At 42.4% G+C, this 17,291-nt stretch overlaps 1 protein-coding gene across 5 annotated transcripts in view; it reads left to right on the forward strand.

Moving 5' to 3' along the window:
• The window catches only part of ORC3 (origin recognition complex subunit 3), a 118,837-nt gene extending 101,864 nt beyond the window's left edge, over positions 1–16,973 (forward strand). For all 5 annotated transcript variants that reach the window (XM_083177106.1, XM_083177105.1, XM_083177103.1 and 2 more), the window contains exons 16-21: positions 9,913–9,998; positions 11,544–11,641; positions 14,359–14,500; positions 14,622–14,729; positions 15,631–15,704; positions 16,804–16,973. In XM_083177106.1, the coding sequence (XP_083033232.1) occupies positions 9,913–9,998; positions 11,544–11,641; positions 14,359–14,500; positions 14,622–14,729; positions 15,631–15,704; positions 16,804–16,909 (614 nt within the window). In that variant the 3' untranslated portion in view covers positions 16,910–16,973. The remainder of the gene's footprint in view (positions 1–9,912; positions 9,999–11,543; positions 11,642–14,358; positions 14,501–14,621; positions 14,730–15,630; positions 15,705–16,803) is intronic.
• Positions 16,974–17,291: the final 318 nt, after the last annotated feature.

The raw sequence follows: 17,291 nt of genomic DNA on the forward strand, positions 1-17,291 counted from the left end.
AATCATTGATTCTCTTTAGTGCAGAATAATACAGGGAGTGGGACTAAGGCTGTGTACAAACGGGGGCGATTTTGTCTAAAATCGCGGGCAATATGGTTGCTGAGCAACCATATTGCCTGCGATGGGAGTGTGCACCGGTGATATATAATTTATTCTCCTTCTATGGGTGTCGTGGACACCCATAGAGGGAGAAAGTGTCGGGATTATAACCGACCGCCGGGATTATAACTGCATCCCCACCTACAGATGTGTGCTTTTGCATTGTCATTGCAGTTATTGCCACAGCATGCACCACTCAATCTTACCCCTGGGTCTTCCTTGTACAGCAAATATATTATAGTTGTGCATGCCCCATCCTCTTCCCGCTATACCTCAAACAGCTTGCCATCAATCTATTAGGATTTTTCTCCTTTCTCTCTGCGTGTTGATGCTATCTATCACCCACCTGGGCTTCCCAAATCTCAATTTCTGGAAGATTTCTCTGCCTGGCTCCCAAACTTCTTATCCTCTGACATCTCCACCATCATCCTGGGTGACTTCAATATTGCTATTGACAGTCCACAATCTTTTGCAGGCTTTCAAACTCCTCTCTCTAACCTCCTCTCTCGGCCTCTCCCAGTGGTCCGAGTCCTCTACTGACGAGGAAGGCCACTGCCTTGACCTTGTTTTCACCAGGCTGTGCTCAGTCCCTGATTTTACAAACACTATTTTCCCTCTCTCTGATCACAATCTCATTACCCTCTTGCTCTCCTCCATTACCCCAAGCTCACTGACACAGAAATCATGCATGCCTACTCTAACCCGTAGAAATACTAATGCTATTAATTTTCCAGAACTTTCCACCTCTCTGCAACAACAGCCCTCTCTAATTCCTACACTTACCTCTCCCGACTCTGCTGTTTCCCACCTGTACCTGACTCTTGAAACAGCCCTTGTTAAAGTGGCTCCAGCTACCCATTACACCACCCTCAGGCTTAGATGCCAGCCGTGGCACACCAAAATGACAAACCAACTACAAACTCAGTCACATACAGTAGAACACCAATGGTGTAAATCACGTAATCTGAAGGATTTCCTCACATATAAGTCTATCTACCACTCCTACTGCAATGCTTTGGACACTGCCAAACAAACGTACTTCCAATCTCTCATCTCTTCGCATGCCACCAACCCTAAGCAACTTTTTAACACATTTAAGTCTCTTGTGTACCCTTCCTCTTCTCCCCCACCGGCTACCCTCAGTGAACAAGAACTTGCACCCTACTTTAAGGACAAGATTGATAACATCCGAGATGAAATGGTATGCTCTTCCACAACCTCGTCCTTCCCCACCTGAACCCACTACCTCTCCTCTTGATCCTATACCTGCACAAGTTATTGAAACTCTGTCTCCTGTTCTTATCCCAACCTTAAATAAAATCTGCAATCTCTCTTGCTACTGGTACTTTTTCTTCTTTGCTAAAACATGCAATGATCACTATAATTCTGAAAACACACAATTCTGACCCTAACACTCTCTCTCTAACTATCATCCTATCTCAGCCCCCATGCTTCTCCAAGCTGCTGGAGAGACTTATCAGTCAGGCTTTTGTTCCCAACACTCCACTGAGACAGCACTGACTAAAGTGGGAAATGATCTGGTAACTGCCAAGTTTAAAGGCCATTAATCACTACTTATTCTTCTAGATATTTCTGCTGCGTTTGACACTGTTGATCATACTCTTCTCATACAAACACTGCACTCCCTAGGTCAGGGGTGTCAAACTCAAATTCATCGGGGGCCGCATCAGCAGTTTGGTCACCCTCAAAGGGCCGGTTGTATCTGTAGGACTATGTGTCCACTCTTTGGCCCTTATTCTGGTTGGTGCGGCCAGAGCCGCACACGGTGCTCTGGCCGCACAAACCAATCCCCGCCCACGAGACGGATCGCCACGGCCGTCCGTACACGGACGGCTGGCGATCCGCATAAAAATGGTGGAGGCGTACGCCTCCACCATGGTGGGAGCTGCCCCCTGCATTCGATGGTCGTCGACCATCGAAGGCAGGTCCGCACGCCCCAGCAGCTCCCGCAAGCTGAGACCACACGGACAATCGTCCGTGTGCTAGCTTGTATGGGGGCTGAGAGCTGACATCCGGCGACGTCAGCTTTCCGCCCCCATGAGTTGCGTCATACCCTCATTACCATGCATACGCCCCGCGTTTGCATGGGAACGCCCATGAAACGCGGGGCGTACACATAGGGAAATGAGGGTATGAAGCCCCTCACGCCCCTATACGCCCCCTTTGCGGCGGACGAAATACGTCTGCGGCGAAGGGGGCTGCACATGCGCAGATTGACCTCTGCGCATGTGCAGAATAAAAACATCGGCGGTACGGCCGCACGCGGGCCGTACCGTCCGAATTAGAATAAGGGCCTTTATTATCATAAATTATTGTCACTGCATTCAATTATTGTATACTCAGCAGTAGCATTTCCCTCCTGCTATTGCTGTGAACTGCAGTGCATTAGAGCACACGCTGCCTGCACAGGGGGGCAGCACTCAGTCTTAGGGCATATGTCCTGCTTATTATCATGGGACACAGCAATTAATGATGGGCTGCAATGTGCCAGTGCACACACACACACACACACATAGGCAGAGAGTTTGACACTTACCCGCTCTGATGCGTCCACTCCAGTCTGAGCTGCTCCACCACCAAGGACACAGCTGCGCTCTCACACAGGCGCATTTCCCCCTCCCTCCTGTGAGTAGCGCTCCTCGCACTATCTATCCAGGAGTGGGGGGCAGCGCGCTCCCGGTCACTGTGCAGTGCACACTCAGCAGTAAGTGACCTGGAGCGCACAGCAGCAGCAGCACCATTCACCACGACGGACCTGCTCTTTCCTGTCTCTGGCTCCTATACAGCAGAAGGGAGCGGAGGAGGGGTTGATGACCGGCGGCACTGCGCTAGAGGGCAGACGTTCTCTGGCTTGTAGGCTGCCGCGCATGCGCTGAAGAGGCGGCTTTCTTGTTAAAAAAAAAAAATCGAGAATAAAAGGTGAGAGCTGGCGGCGGTTGCGCGGGCCACATGAAGAGGTCTGGCGGGCCAGATTTGGCCCGCGGGCCTTGTGTTTGACACCACTGCCCTAGGTCTTAATGATACAGTCCTTTCCTGGTTCACATCTTACCTATCTGATCACTCTTTCAGTGTTCGCTTCTCTGACTCTACTTCCTCTTCACTACCTCTATCAGTCAGAGTTCCGCAAGGCTCAGTCTTGGGTCCTCTGCTTTTCTCAATTTTTACCTCATCTCTTGGCAAACTCATCAGCTCTTTCGGATTTCATTATCATTTATATGCGGATGAAATTTATCTATCAACCCCAGAGTTGTCATCAGTGGTTTTGGGCCGAGTCTCTGAATGCCTCTCTGACCTCTCATCTTGGTTGTCTTCTCGCCACCTCAAACTCAATATTTCCAAAACGGAATTACTTATATATTCCCACCATCTAAGAACAGTTACCGTCCTCATATCTCCATCACTGTTGACAACTCCCCAATCTACCCTACCCCACAAGCTCGTTGCCTTGGGGTCATTATCAACTCTGAACTGTCCTTTGTTCCCCACATTCAATCTGTCACCAAATCATGTTACGTGCATCTAAAAAACATATCCAAAATACGACCCTATCTCACACAAGACACTACTATATCTCTTATCCATGCACTCGTTATATCCCGCATTTATTATTGCAATAGTCTCCTAACTGGTCTTCCCAAGAACAGACTCTCGCCACTGCAATCCATTCTAAATGCTGCTGCTAGGCTGATCTTCCTAGCAAGACGCTCATTGTCTGCTGATCCGCTCCCATCTCGACCACTCCGCTCTGCACAAGATCTGCGTCTCTTTTGCACGGATCACCAGCTCCCATTCACTATTACAGGACTTTCATCGGGCTGCTCCCACCCTATGGAATGCCCTTCCACATACAATAAGCCTCCAAACTTTCAAGCGTTCCCTGAAAACTCACCTCTTCAGGCAAGCCTATCATATTTAAGTTCCATACGCATAACCCCCTGAGGCACTTATGCATTATATAGCTTCCCTTCTGGACCTACAAGCTATGCTATTACTGGTGCCTGTCCTTGTGTTTCCCTCCTATATACATATAGATTGTAAGCTTGCAGCAGGGCCCTATTATCTCCAAGTTGGTCTGTTGTTACCCAGTTTGTTTTATCTCTGTTGACAATGGTAAAGCGCAACGGAATCTGCTGCGCTATATAAGAAACTGTAAATAAATAAATAAGCAGCAGATTAAAAGGACACATGTAGGCTAGGGCTGCGCCCTGATTATGATGAGAAATATCAAACAAACAAAGTTATAGGCATGGACAGGAATAGTCCATTTGCAAAGGTGTGTACAACTCTGCATGGAACACATTTAGTTCCATGCATACAGTGCAGCCCCCCATGTCTTAGAAGTAGTGTTTGGCCTTTGTCCCTAATTAATGCACATGCCTAGAAGGCAGTTATTTTAAATGTTTTTCTAGCAGTAACTTCTGAATGAACTGTTTACACAGCTGCATTGGAAGAGTTTCTGGAGAAGTATCCAGAGATCACCTTAACCATTTATTAACCGCACTGATCACTAAGAACTTTATGCTCAGTTTATCAGCATGGAAGAAGCAGAAAATCTTAGAGGTAGATGTTTAATAAGTGTCATGTGTTTCTGATCCTTTCCCAAATTGGAGTGTTTTTTTTATCTTCTTATGGACGGCGCCATTCCTATATCTGTTATAAGCGTTGTACATTCCTATTTCTGAAGTACAATCTAACAGATTGTAAGACCTATTCTGTCTACCATGTTGAGTTGGGCATAAGTGCATTTTATATGCGCACATCTGGAACAATGGATGGCAGTTGCCTGCAGGCATGGGCCTGAGTACCTCCTGCATCATGCAAATGTGGACCACAGAAAAGATGCATATATGTCTGTCAGGGTGCCCTATCCGCTAATGACTACTACTGACTGCGTCTGGACTCTTTATCATGTACATGATATTTGCAATTGGGCTGCATTGAGATTTTAAAAGGAGAATGGAACAGATTTGTAAGTGATTGATTGTGCATAATGAATAGTTAAATGTATTTGAATCTTTATTTTACATTGTGAATGTTATTGTGTTATATTATCTCCTTACTTACAATGGGTGCATATCCAGTACAGTACCATCATGTAATGCTGCACCCAGCCATGCAACCTCCATAAAATGCACCTTTTTGATCCAACTCTACATGAGCCCCTTTATGACCTAATATCTGTTATATTAATTATCCGGAACGAACTTTGGTATATCCTGTACGTACCGAATACCTAGTTTTTTTGTATTGTCCCCTGCAACAACCATCTCCGTAATGATTTGGATGATTTGTACAATAAGCTGATTCAGTTATGGAAAATATCACCCTAATGTTTGTCTGCACACATTTGCTCAATACGGTACACACATTATCACTACTGAACGATGTTTCTGCCCGCGATGCACAGAACAGCACATTGCGGACATCACATTTCAGTGTGTGTGTTATGAAGTATCTATGCAGTTCATGGTATGGTAGAGGATTTTATTATTGTACAGCTCAAGTCTGTTTCTTACATTGGCTCACTGAGCTTCTCATGCCATATGTTTGCTGAACTAAAGCTGACTAGATGATACACCTGCACAGCAGGCTCCGATCTGGCTCCGTAGACTGCTAGCAGTGTATGCTCTGGGTCAATGCTCCTCATGCCTCCTGCAGACGCAGTAAGGTATATTAGTAAGAAGTGTAAACATCGATTTTACGCAGCAGCTTCCAGAGATCTAATAAAAAATTATGTGACGTGTATATACAAACTGATGCACATGGGACTAAATAAACTGAGGCATCGCTTATAATGATTGCTGCTGGACTACGGAACTGCTATGACAAACAGTATCTGTTATGGCCAACAAAATTATAGCCCCGAACCCTTGTCTTCACTTAGCACATTTATGGCTTGTGGCTATATTTGTTTTAAAGCAATGTTAGTGCAGAAAATGTGTACTGACTTGTGGGTACAGTAAGTAGTGTAAGATCTCTTCTGTTACTAAAGGAGTGGAGTGGGTGCGCTTAGCATCCCCTACAGTATTTTACTTCACATTTTCATCCCTACAGAAGGACTTCAACCACCTCAATGAAGTGATCAAAATCAGTTGTTATCCTTTTTTGTAAGGAGACATTGTTTGCATCTTCCAGTTGAATTTTGCTGGAAAACTGTGTTTCTATGGATTTTGTAATAAAAGCATAAAAGCATACAAGCACACAAAAGTAACAGTCATTGTGTCTACTCACTTTCTTGACCCATTTAAGGCATAAATGTAGATGAAACAAGCAGAATTTGAGGAACAAAAATCAAATGGTGAAATTGAAGGACTTGTCCATTTTTAAGGTGAATCCCTCTGTTATAAGGTAGTTCCAAGACTATGGTGCGCGTGCACCTTAACATACTCATATGAAACAGAGAGGTAGCTTTTTGTAAATGCAAAAGCAGTGTGCATCCACTTGTATTGCACTTTGTAAATTGACTTACTAATCATTTTTTGGAAACGAGTGTTTGTAAGTAGTGCACTGTAAAAGATTTTCTCATTTACCAGCTGGATTGAACATCTATTTAAATTCTGTAATGGCATAATTTTTTGTGTATTGCACTAAGGACTTCCACAGCATAGGATGGCAGGAATGCTATATCATCATGTGGCAGCATCAAAAAACTATATAAATCAGAGAAAGTTGAATCCCCTATTAGGAAGGGGCAGCCAGCGGCGTATCGACCACGCCCCTTGCAGGGATGTTTCTTGGTAGGCCAATGGAGATGTGAGGCCACCTGTCAGCCAGCTCTTTTTTTCTTTAAGATGTAGTCCTGCCTAGAGTAGTGGCCCCACTCCTTTCCTGTCTCCCATACAACCAATCTTTGCCAGGTCTCATCTAAGGTTGGTGCCCATCTATATTCATTGTGGCATTTGTTAAAGGGACAGGAGTGGGTGCTATCTAGGGTTATAACCATGTCTGGGGTGTTGCTGGACTCCAAGGGGGGGGGGGGGGGGGGTTATAATGTGGAAGTTTGAGGTTTATCACAGCCACTTAATGGTCTGGCGCCCACTAGACTGCCAAGCAGTGATCAAAGCGGGCAGTATGGAACATTTAAGGGGAACTAGTGTTTATAGTGTTTATGCCAGGGTGTACTGCTGTGCATACACCTGAAAAGGAAAGGGCACTTAAAAGGGGGCATGCTCTTAAGAAGGAGGGCTGGAGATGTAGACTAGGGTGGTGAGCCCTTAATCCCCATACTCAGCTCCCGCTACATTTCTCAGCCCATCAGCAGTATCTGCATATTCCTCTTCCCTCGTTACCTTCCTCAGCCCCGTCCTCAACCCCTCAGCAGTGTTTTCATATGCCTATATTCCCCTCTATACCTCTGCCATGGGCTGCTTGCTCTGCCACTGCTCGCCAGGTAGGGAGGGGAGTTTTGCATGCCTCCTGCTCTGCAATGGAGCTGCTGGGTGGTAAGCATAGGCAAACCCCCTTCTCTTGGCAAGTGCCTTAAATTATGACAACAATAGCACTGGTATATATAATATGATTAATAGAGCTGCCACCACATCATGCAGTGTAAGGGTCAGAGCAGAGCTGCTGCACATGCCTCGTGCTGCCAGGGCCGGCAACAGTAATAATGGGGCCCTGTACATGCATATCCCTCCACTGTGAGTGCCTATACATGTATCACCACATATGTAGGGCAGAAGATACCTCAGTAACATGACCGAAGTCAGTGCATTCAGATTGATGAATCAAGAGCCATCAGGCTTTCATTTATATTTGGGGCAGATTCAATTAGACACAGGACATGACTCTTGGGGCCAAATGTAATAGGATGAGAGTTTCAGAAAGTGAGAGATTTTGGGAGAGTTTTTCCATGTTTTTTAAAGGAGCAATCAATTACATGGCTAAACCAGGTTGATTTTGCCATGTAATTGATTGCTGCTTTTAAAAACATGGGAAAACTCTCCCAAAATCTCTCACTTTCTGAAACTCTCACCCTATTACATTTGGCCCTTGGAGTTACTCAGTTACTTCACAATATGCACAGTAAGTGCCTGAAGCTATGGAATTAAGCCACATGACGGAATTAACCACGGCTTTCACACAGGTGTAATGATGTATTAATTCCACCTATTTTGTCATTGGTTCCGCCTACATTTGATTTGGTGCCATCCATGTAAAGCCACTTGGGCAGCATGGATGGTGTAATGGTTTGCGTTACTGCCTCACAGCACTGAGCTCATGGGTTCAATACCCACCATGGCCCTAACTATGCAGAGTTTGTATATTCTCCCCATGCTTGCGTGGGTTTACTCCGGCACTCTGGGTTCATCCAACAATCCAAAAATATGCAGGTAGGTTAATTGGCTCCCAACAAAATTAACCCTGGAATGAATGTGTGTGCATGTACATGTGGTAGGGAATAAAGATTGTAAGCTCCACTGGGGCAGGGACTAATGAGAGTGTTAAAATATTCTCTGTATAGTGCTGCGGAATATGTGTGCACTATATAAATAACTGTTAACAAATAAACTTTTAGTCATTTTTCATGGGACACTTTTAGATCTCAATCCGTCCCTGGGTGCAGTCATGCCCGAAACAGGCTTTTGGAATTATGGTAGATATACCACTGAGTACATGCTGATCACATGTTCAAATTGATTGCTATGATGTTTGCAAGTAATTATGCTGCTTAGTGTTGCACATATCCTTTTTTTGTATCTATGAAAATGTACCGTACTTTTATTGACGTGACTGATCCCTGAGCTGTACTGAGATGTATAACTGCAATCTGTAATATTTATTTTTGCATCATTCTTATTAATATCATCATAATATTTATTTATACCTTAAGCACATGTGTGTTACACAAAGGTTGGAATCGGGGGCAGCAGCGAATCCTGTGTACACTTTCGCCTCAATTCTCCCTGTAGGGCGATTCGCCGGGATGCCGCCCGTCTTTCTTATTGAACGCGTCAGGGGCTCTATGCCCCTGGCGGCGAATTTTAACCCCCCCCCCCCCCCGGCGAATGCCGCCGGGGAGCTGGGGGACGGCTGCAGGCAGGGAGATGGAAGCCTTCCTGACTGCGCCGGACACTGTGGGGGTGAAGGAGGGCTGTTGAGGACACAGGGAGAGCCCCCCCAGAGCTGGCAGGGGGCTGTGCTAGGGAGCCGCAGCACTCACTGGTCCCGATCGTGCATATGTAATGATCGGAACCAGTGTGCAGTGAATAAATGAATATTAATGAGCGGCTCCCGGCTCTCGCCCCCTGCTGGCGAATGTGTAAAAAAAAAAATAATAATAATTAAAAATATATTCATGTGCTCCAAGCACATGAATAAAAATAGCATGCCCCTTCACAGAAAAAAAAATCTGATTTTTTGACACCAAAAAAATAAAAGAAATGCTTTATTTTAAAAGATCACATTCCAGTTCACCTAAAAAAGATGACGAATGTAAAATGGAGAATCATGGCGAAAATCAATGGAGAAAGCAGTTCTCCATTTGAGCATTGAATACACTCTCGGCAAATCCCAGTGAAAACCCCATTGAAATACACCAGCGAATTGCAGCGAGCATGAAACGGAGAACTGGCCCGCATTCACTGTTCGCTTTCGGCGAACAGTGAACATTGAATAGGGTGAATCAGATTTTCAGTGAAAAAAATTCACCGCAAGGAATGAAAACAGCCCGATTCGCCGAAAAAACTGTGAATTGGGAGCATTAAATACTGGCCAAAATGTTTCTCAAATGACTGTAAAATGCAGCCAAACAAAATGTTATTTTTGCTCATTCTAATTCATTTATTTCAGGAGATAATTTTGAAAATGTGGACGATGAAGAGAATTTACCTCAGAAAGACCTGAACAAAAAAACAGATCTTTACCAACTTCAGAAGGTTAGTCTACTTATGTTGTTTATAATGCAGACTTTGCATTTATGATGTACATATTGTTGGTTATTAATTTTCTTTCACTTAATTACATTAAGCAGTTTAAATAAGGCACGGTATTTTACAGCTCCCATGAGGCGAAGGTAGTTATCCTTGATGAAGTGATGGCACTTGATTAAAATGTATAAATAAAAGGTACTTTGTAAGAAAATGATTGAAATTCCTGCAGTAAACTGCTAGCTAAATAGGGCAATTCTCATAAATCTATTTTGTGTATTTTATTTCTGCATAGTTGTAGTTAAAGAAATATATGCATGTTTTAATGTGACATAATCTTTTCAAAGTTTTGACAGTCTTAATAGAATCCTGTCAGTGATGGCTACAAGCACAAGTGGGATAGAGCAGCGGTATAAATTCTATATGATCGTTAGGTCCACACACCTAAGGTCGACATGCATTTGGGTGACCACTGAAGGTCAAAATGGGCATAATTGGACACCTCCGAAGGTCAACAGGGTCATTAGATCGACACAATCATTAGGTCGACATGGGCTTTTCACGTTTTTTTTATCCGACAGGCAGTATTTCATGCTCTACCATCCACTAGGGTGTGGTGGGAGCGAGACACCATGCCCAAAGCATGACGAGCGCAGCAAGCCATGTGAGGGGACACAGTACACCGATCGCGGTCAATGTCAACTGTGTCGACACCCAGATAAAAAGTAAGAAACCCCATGTCGACCTTATGCATGTGTAGACCCAATGCCATGTCAACATAAGCCCATGTCGACCCTCCCATGTGTCGACTTTGGTTCACGTAAACCGTGTGAACCATACTTAATGTTCAAATGCTTAGAAATGTCGGCAGACACACCTCACACGCTCTTCAGTATATCAGTCATTTGCCTTGAGTAAGCCACCGAAAAAGTCTTTACATCGCCTCCTCAGACCTAATACAAGGAGTAATGCTACTGTAAAGGTGTGTACACACGCATCAATTTACTTTTGCTTTGATTTGCTTTCGATTTCCCCACTTCCACCCCCTTCGATTTGGCCTTTGCTTTCCATTCGATTTCACATTTGATCTGCTCCTTTTTTTAGCATTCAATATCGATTCTGATGTGCATTCAAGGCACAGTGTACACATTTGATTTACTGGATCAAATTCGATATTTCCTTGCCTGCACGAAAACGTCTTAAAAACCATTCGATTTCGAGTCTATAGGCAAAATCTAATCGAAAACCTGTCAAAATCAAAGTGTCTGTACACCCCTTAAGTGATATACTTTGTGCACTCTCAGAGATAGCAACAAGGGATTTATAAAATGTCTGAAGCTGGGTAAGTACTCTGCTATACATTTGTCCTTAATGCAAATATGGATTCGCTGGTCTTTCATATTCTGCTAAATGATCACATTTAAATATTTTACAGATTAAATTTGAGTTTGCCACTGGTCAGAAGAGAGTTTGATTAGATTTTGATGTTGCTGTAATTTTTATGGTGATTTTTAGACGGCCTTCATCTCATATTTAATACATTGGCTTTTCTAGACTCTATTAGAAATGAAAGAAACAAGAAGAACAAAGAAACTGAATAGGTTTGAAACTCTCCGCCTTGAAGTGGTGGATTTTCTTGATGGCTTTGTCAGGTGTGTGTGTGCTCATACTATAGTTTTAATATTTTACTGTAACTTGTGATGAACAATCCCCTTATCTAATGCATGTGTGGAGCCTGCCATGTGCTCCTCTGATACAGAGATATAACAGGTGGAGCTGCAGAAATGCGACAACTGTGAAGGTAGAAAAGGTGACTAGCAAAATGGAGGATAGACAGGCTGCAGGGGCGTTACAAGTAGGATTTGAGATGCACCCGGTTGTGACAACAAAATACCAGCTTCTCTGTAGTAACGGAACCGGATGCTGCACTGCAACATTATTCTGCAGTGCCCTGCTCCTAAGGGGGTACATCCCCACAGTGGTGCAACCAGAGGGCTTACCATGAGGTTCACGCCCCCGATAATGATGTAAACGATGGGCTTATTCAACGCCACACTGATTCCACTAAGCCATGCCTCCTTTTTTATATACATGCACCTAATGTGCACACTGGTGGCTACCACCAACACCCGATGCAACCACTGGCTTGGTGCAACGCAAAAACGGATGAGGGCACAGTTGAGCGTTTTAATAGCATTCAGAGCAAGACAGGGCTTTATCTTTTTTACAGAGGTTGAAATGGGAAAATTGGGATCAACATGGAAGCAAAGTAAATAGGTTTGAGCAAGAAAGCTATTGGTGTGGTATAATCTTTATTCCATTGGACACCTATGGAATGACATGTAAAGACAGAAGCTGATTGGTTGGTACTTTTGCTTTCAATACTTTATCTCTCCTCAAGCTTTGATAAATCTCCCCCTTTGAGTGTTAAACTGTTTGTTTTTTTTTGTTTTGTTTTCTTAACATTCATTTTATACCATTTTGTTGGGGTTTGGATGATAGATCGACAATCAAAAAGTCAACGTAAGGCCGAGAAGGTCAAAAGGTTGACAGGTTCAAGAAATCAACGCTTTATTTTTTTTGGAAGGGGGGCTCATGATTTCTCAACTTCTGCTTCTTTTACTATCTAACTATTCAGAACAATAACTAGGTATATTTTACTAGGATGTGAGTTCTATTGAAGTTGGGGTGTTGCTCATAGCAACCTATCAAATTATATTATCTCCTAGAAGGAGCTAAATAAACACAAATTAGGCTCTGATTGGATGCTATGGGTAATCCAATATTTACTAGATCTCCCATCTTAGTAAATTTACCCCCAAGTTGTGGCAAGCAACCCAAGCCACTGTGCCCATAGTCTGCCAGCTGAATGGTCATACTTTATATAGTTACATAACACCCAAAAAGGAAAGGAAAACAAAGTGTCTACCATCTCATGGAAACCTCTTGAGCCGGTCAACATTTTATATGTTCACCTTTTCAACCTTTCGACCTATTGACCGTCTATAAATTAATCCACACCCATTGGGGACAAAGAGCTTTGTTATAGCAGCATGTGTACCTAAGTAGACTTTTTTTTTATTTTTATTTGGTTTTCAATAATGATGTAAAAGAAAAAATGTTTTTATTTTAAAATACAAGTGTTAATAGTTATTTTTTGACAATTAACAAAATGCAAAGTGAATGAACAGAAGACAAACCTAAATCCATTCAATATTTGGTATGATTACCCTTTGCCTTAAAATAGCATAAATTCTTCTAGTTACACTTGAGTCAAGAAGTTTGTAGGATTATAATCAGGTGTATGATTAACCAATCATACCAAAAAGGTGATAATGATCATCATTTTCATATGTAGGTTGAAACTCAGTCATGTTGTTGCCACGTCACTACCACCACACACAATAAAGACAAAACGTGTGTAAGTCAGAAAAATGTCAAGTATTCTTACAAAAGCTTCTAATGAAAAGGATGTGAGGTTGCACAGTGCAACCAATTTTGATTTGGTCTACATTTTCTAGGTTACAATAGAGAAATGATACACTCAATCTTTTTGGTTGCGGAGGGCAACAGCACCTTTTTTCATTTTTAGAAGCTTTAGTAAATTTACCGCTATGTCCTTAGCACTGTAGGACGCATGTGCACTCTGCGAGTGGGCTTCCCATGCATCTGAAGTTCCCATGGAATATTTAGGAATTTTCATATTATGCATCTTTGTACTTTTGTTAAGATATCTGTTTTTATTTTTCAACATTATTTCCTTGCTAAAATCATGAAGTATTATTCAAATAAAGAATTAGAAGATGAACACAGATAAGGGAAATAAAAAAAATGCATCACTGAATAATATGAATAATCACACTGCAACAGCGAGTAGGTACTGCTGGTAACTTTATAGGAATGCTAATTACTGTCAGTCTAGCAGCTGCTCAGTGAGAAGCTGGAAAAAAGCCCTCCTCTCTCACTTGTTACCCAACAGACACAGCCGCCCTCCTCCACACTGCTGATTGGATGCTCAGGGCCATTCCTTCAATCCTATTAGTGCTTGAAACTGTCAAAATGTAAAGGCAAAATGACAACTCAAATAGAGTATATTTCACTTTGTAGAACAAGGCTCTTTACAGATACACATCCCGTCATCCTTATTTGTGTATGTACTAGTTTCTGCTACTTTAGCCCATGTTGTGGCCTAGGGCTACATCATAAACTATATCATAAACTTGGTAACACACAAGCTGTCTTCTACAGTTATGTTCCTGTATGTGTGTTTAAGATTTATTTTAACAAATGTTATTTCAGTCTTCTACACATTTACAATAATTCAGTAACTGCATAAAGGATTGGGTTTTGACATTTGCTTTTGTTTCAGAGATTACTTGGCACCCCCACAAGTGCAGCTGTTACATGAGGTCGTATATTTTGGTTCTGCCAACATCCTACGCAAGCATCTGAATGCTGTGCCCCGTGTCGCACTGCACACTGCGCTCAACAGCCCTTCATCTTACTTAAAGGTAGCGAGACTGTCATTTTAACAGTATGAGGTGCATTTATTTTATATGGGAGGATGTGTTTTAGAACACAAAGTTAATTACTGATGTAATCATTTTTCATTGGTCTCCTCTTTCTACTCAGTCATTGGACAGTGAAGGAACCCTGTCTAGTGCAGCACCTGATATTTGTATTGCATTCAAACTACATCTTGAATGTGGAAGACTAATTAACCTTTACGACTGGTTAGAGGTAAGTGGTAAACATGATACTTCGTACATACTGTAGGTATTTTTATTTTGACCAAGCATTGCTGTTTGCATATAGATAATACTGGGTACCCACTATGCAATATTTGTATAGCCAGCAAACGGTATTAACATTAAGCACATCAATGTAATACATCTGGAAAAATATTTCAGATATATTGGGTGAAATTCAATGCGGCTGGCGAGAGAGTTTGTACGGCGAGGCTGGCTTTTCCTCGGCGAAAACAAGCCATCCTCACAGTCAAACCCTCTTACCGTCCCTTTGCCGTATTCAATGTAACAATCAAATCCTCGCCGTGAGAGGGTGGTGGGGATCCCCTTAAACGGAGAGGTTCGCCGCAAATACAGCGAGTCCACAGAATTTTGTGGCAAGCCCCACATATTGTTTTTTGTTTTTTTAAACTCTATTGAAGGAGAAAGCAATGAAGAGTATACAGCTTCAGGCACATATGACAAAAAGAGAGTATAAATCATATACATTTCTCCATAAGTTTTACAGTTTAGTATATTACAAAAGAAAATGAAAGGGATAACGCAAGAGGGTGGGGGGGATAGGAGGGGGGAAGATGGTCCAGGGTGTATAGTACTATTCGGATAGAGCCCCACCATTTTAAGGGCCACACTCGCCATTATTACAGCGCCTCAGGGAACAGGCGAGGTGGAAACAGCGGGTGAAGGGGAGGGAGTTCAAAATCAGGCGCACAATCATTGTCTGTCGCCAAAGTGTCGTCCAATAAAATCACTTCCATAATATCTGAACTTATGCTCTCTCGCAAGGTATACTGATTCTCAATATAATTTTTTTTTTCATTATTAGAACCTGTTGCTATGGTGTAGATTGTGCATCCTGATTAATGACATTTTTTATTGTCATGTATTTGCAGGCATTTGCCACAGTTGTCAATGCTAGTGATGACAGTGATTCAGATTCCCTAAAGCAAGTGGATGAAATGACTCAGTATCCTCTTATTTATCCCTTTATTTGTCTGTAAGTAGAATGTGGAGCAGCAGCTGAACATTTAGAAATCCTGCACATGCAAAGGCTTGTCCTCTGCCCAAAACTTGGATGTGATTGTGTGTCACCTCATTAATAATATGAAACTGCTCAATCTTTAAATCCTCTTTGTCCCAGATCAGCTTTCGCTTCTGACAGATCAGGAATAGCCTTGGCTGTACAAGCAGAATATATCTTTGAAAAAAAAAAGTCTAATTGATCTGGGTGAAACTATAAAAGGATTTAAACCATGCTGGAGTGATTCCAGGAGCAAGATAGCCAAATGTATTGCTGGAACCTAATATTGGGGTTTAAAACTGGAATGTACAATTATCCTTAAATAATCAGTGCAATAAGTTGTAGATCTGTGTACTGTAATGATCTTTTAGGCAATTTGTGTTTGTTTATGAGTGGGAATTTCTAGAGTATTTGCTTTTTGACAGTGTAATGCCGCCCATACACGGTGCAATGCGCACCGTCCGTTTTAAACTAGGTTGCATTGCATCTAGTTTGAAACGCATGCGATGTGCTGACGCACCATGCGTTTTGAACTAGATGCGATGCAATACAGTTCAAAAAGTACAGGCAGCACATACTTGGTGGGATGTGCGCAGGAGTGCTCTTCTCATCGCACCCGTACATCGGACCGTGTATGGTCGACATATGACCAGATTTGCCAAGCTTCAAAAAGTGACCAGATAAAGCGTGATAAATGACCAGCCAATCAGCTACTAACTGCCATTACCCAGGCTGGGTTTAAAAAATGACAACATTGCTGAGAATTACTGTAAGGAAACATCACACATTTTCACATTACCCCTTCATTATGAGCTTTCCAATACTGTTTCAACAGCAAATCGCTCTGCATTAAATAGGCCCCTTAGACCATAAGTGATTATTCTGTGATGTTCCCACTGAGTCTACAGTTTCTGCCATTGTAAGGGGCCATAACATGATTTTAACTTTTTTTTTACTGGTACTGACAATATTTAAATTTAATTTGCTTTTTTCTTTCTTTGAAATTGCTCACCGATGAGCCAGAATCCTTAACTCTATTTCTCAGTGCTCGTTTCATTAGGGCAGTTTCTGAATTGGAGCTCTTGGGTTTTGTTAAGCCCACAAAGCAGAAGACTGATCATGTGGCTAGACTGACATGGGGTGGATGCTAATGAGAGAAGCAGCCATCAAATGTATGATGAAAGTTAAAATAAATAATAAAAAATGTTTTTATTTGTTGTGACTATTTCTTGACATACTGTGAAACAAGCACAACATTCATATCCCAGGATTAAATATTCCTTTGCTATTTGGTACACAGGAGCTAACATAAATGCATGCAATACAGTAGCAAGGTATTTTATTAGTGTACTTGGTACACCAGTAAATTACGCTCTCTTTTTTGGGCCAAAGTCCTAGACTTAGTCACAAGTGCAATCTCATTGGCCAATTGTGTTTTCCTACATTTACAATTAAAATCCTGATTAAGCTTTGGGTTTATATCAGGATTTGTTTTTGGATGTATGCACTGAGTAGGTCTGGGTAATTTGGGTT

This window comes from Crinia signifera, chromosome 3 (assembly GCF_055691185.1).
Source record: "Crinia signifera chromosome 3, ASM5569118v1, whole genome shotgun sequence".
Taxonomy (NCBI): domain Eukaryota; kingdom Metazoa; phylum Chordata; class Amphibia; order Anura; family Myobatrachidae; genus Crinia; species Crinia signifera.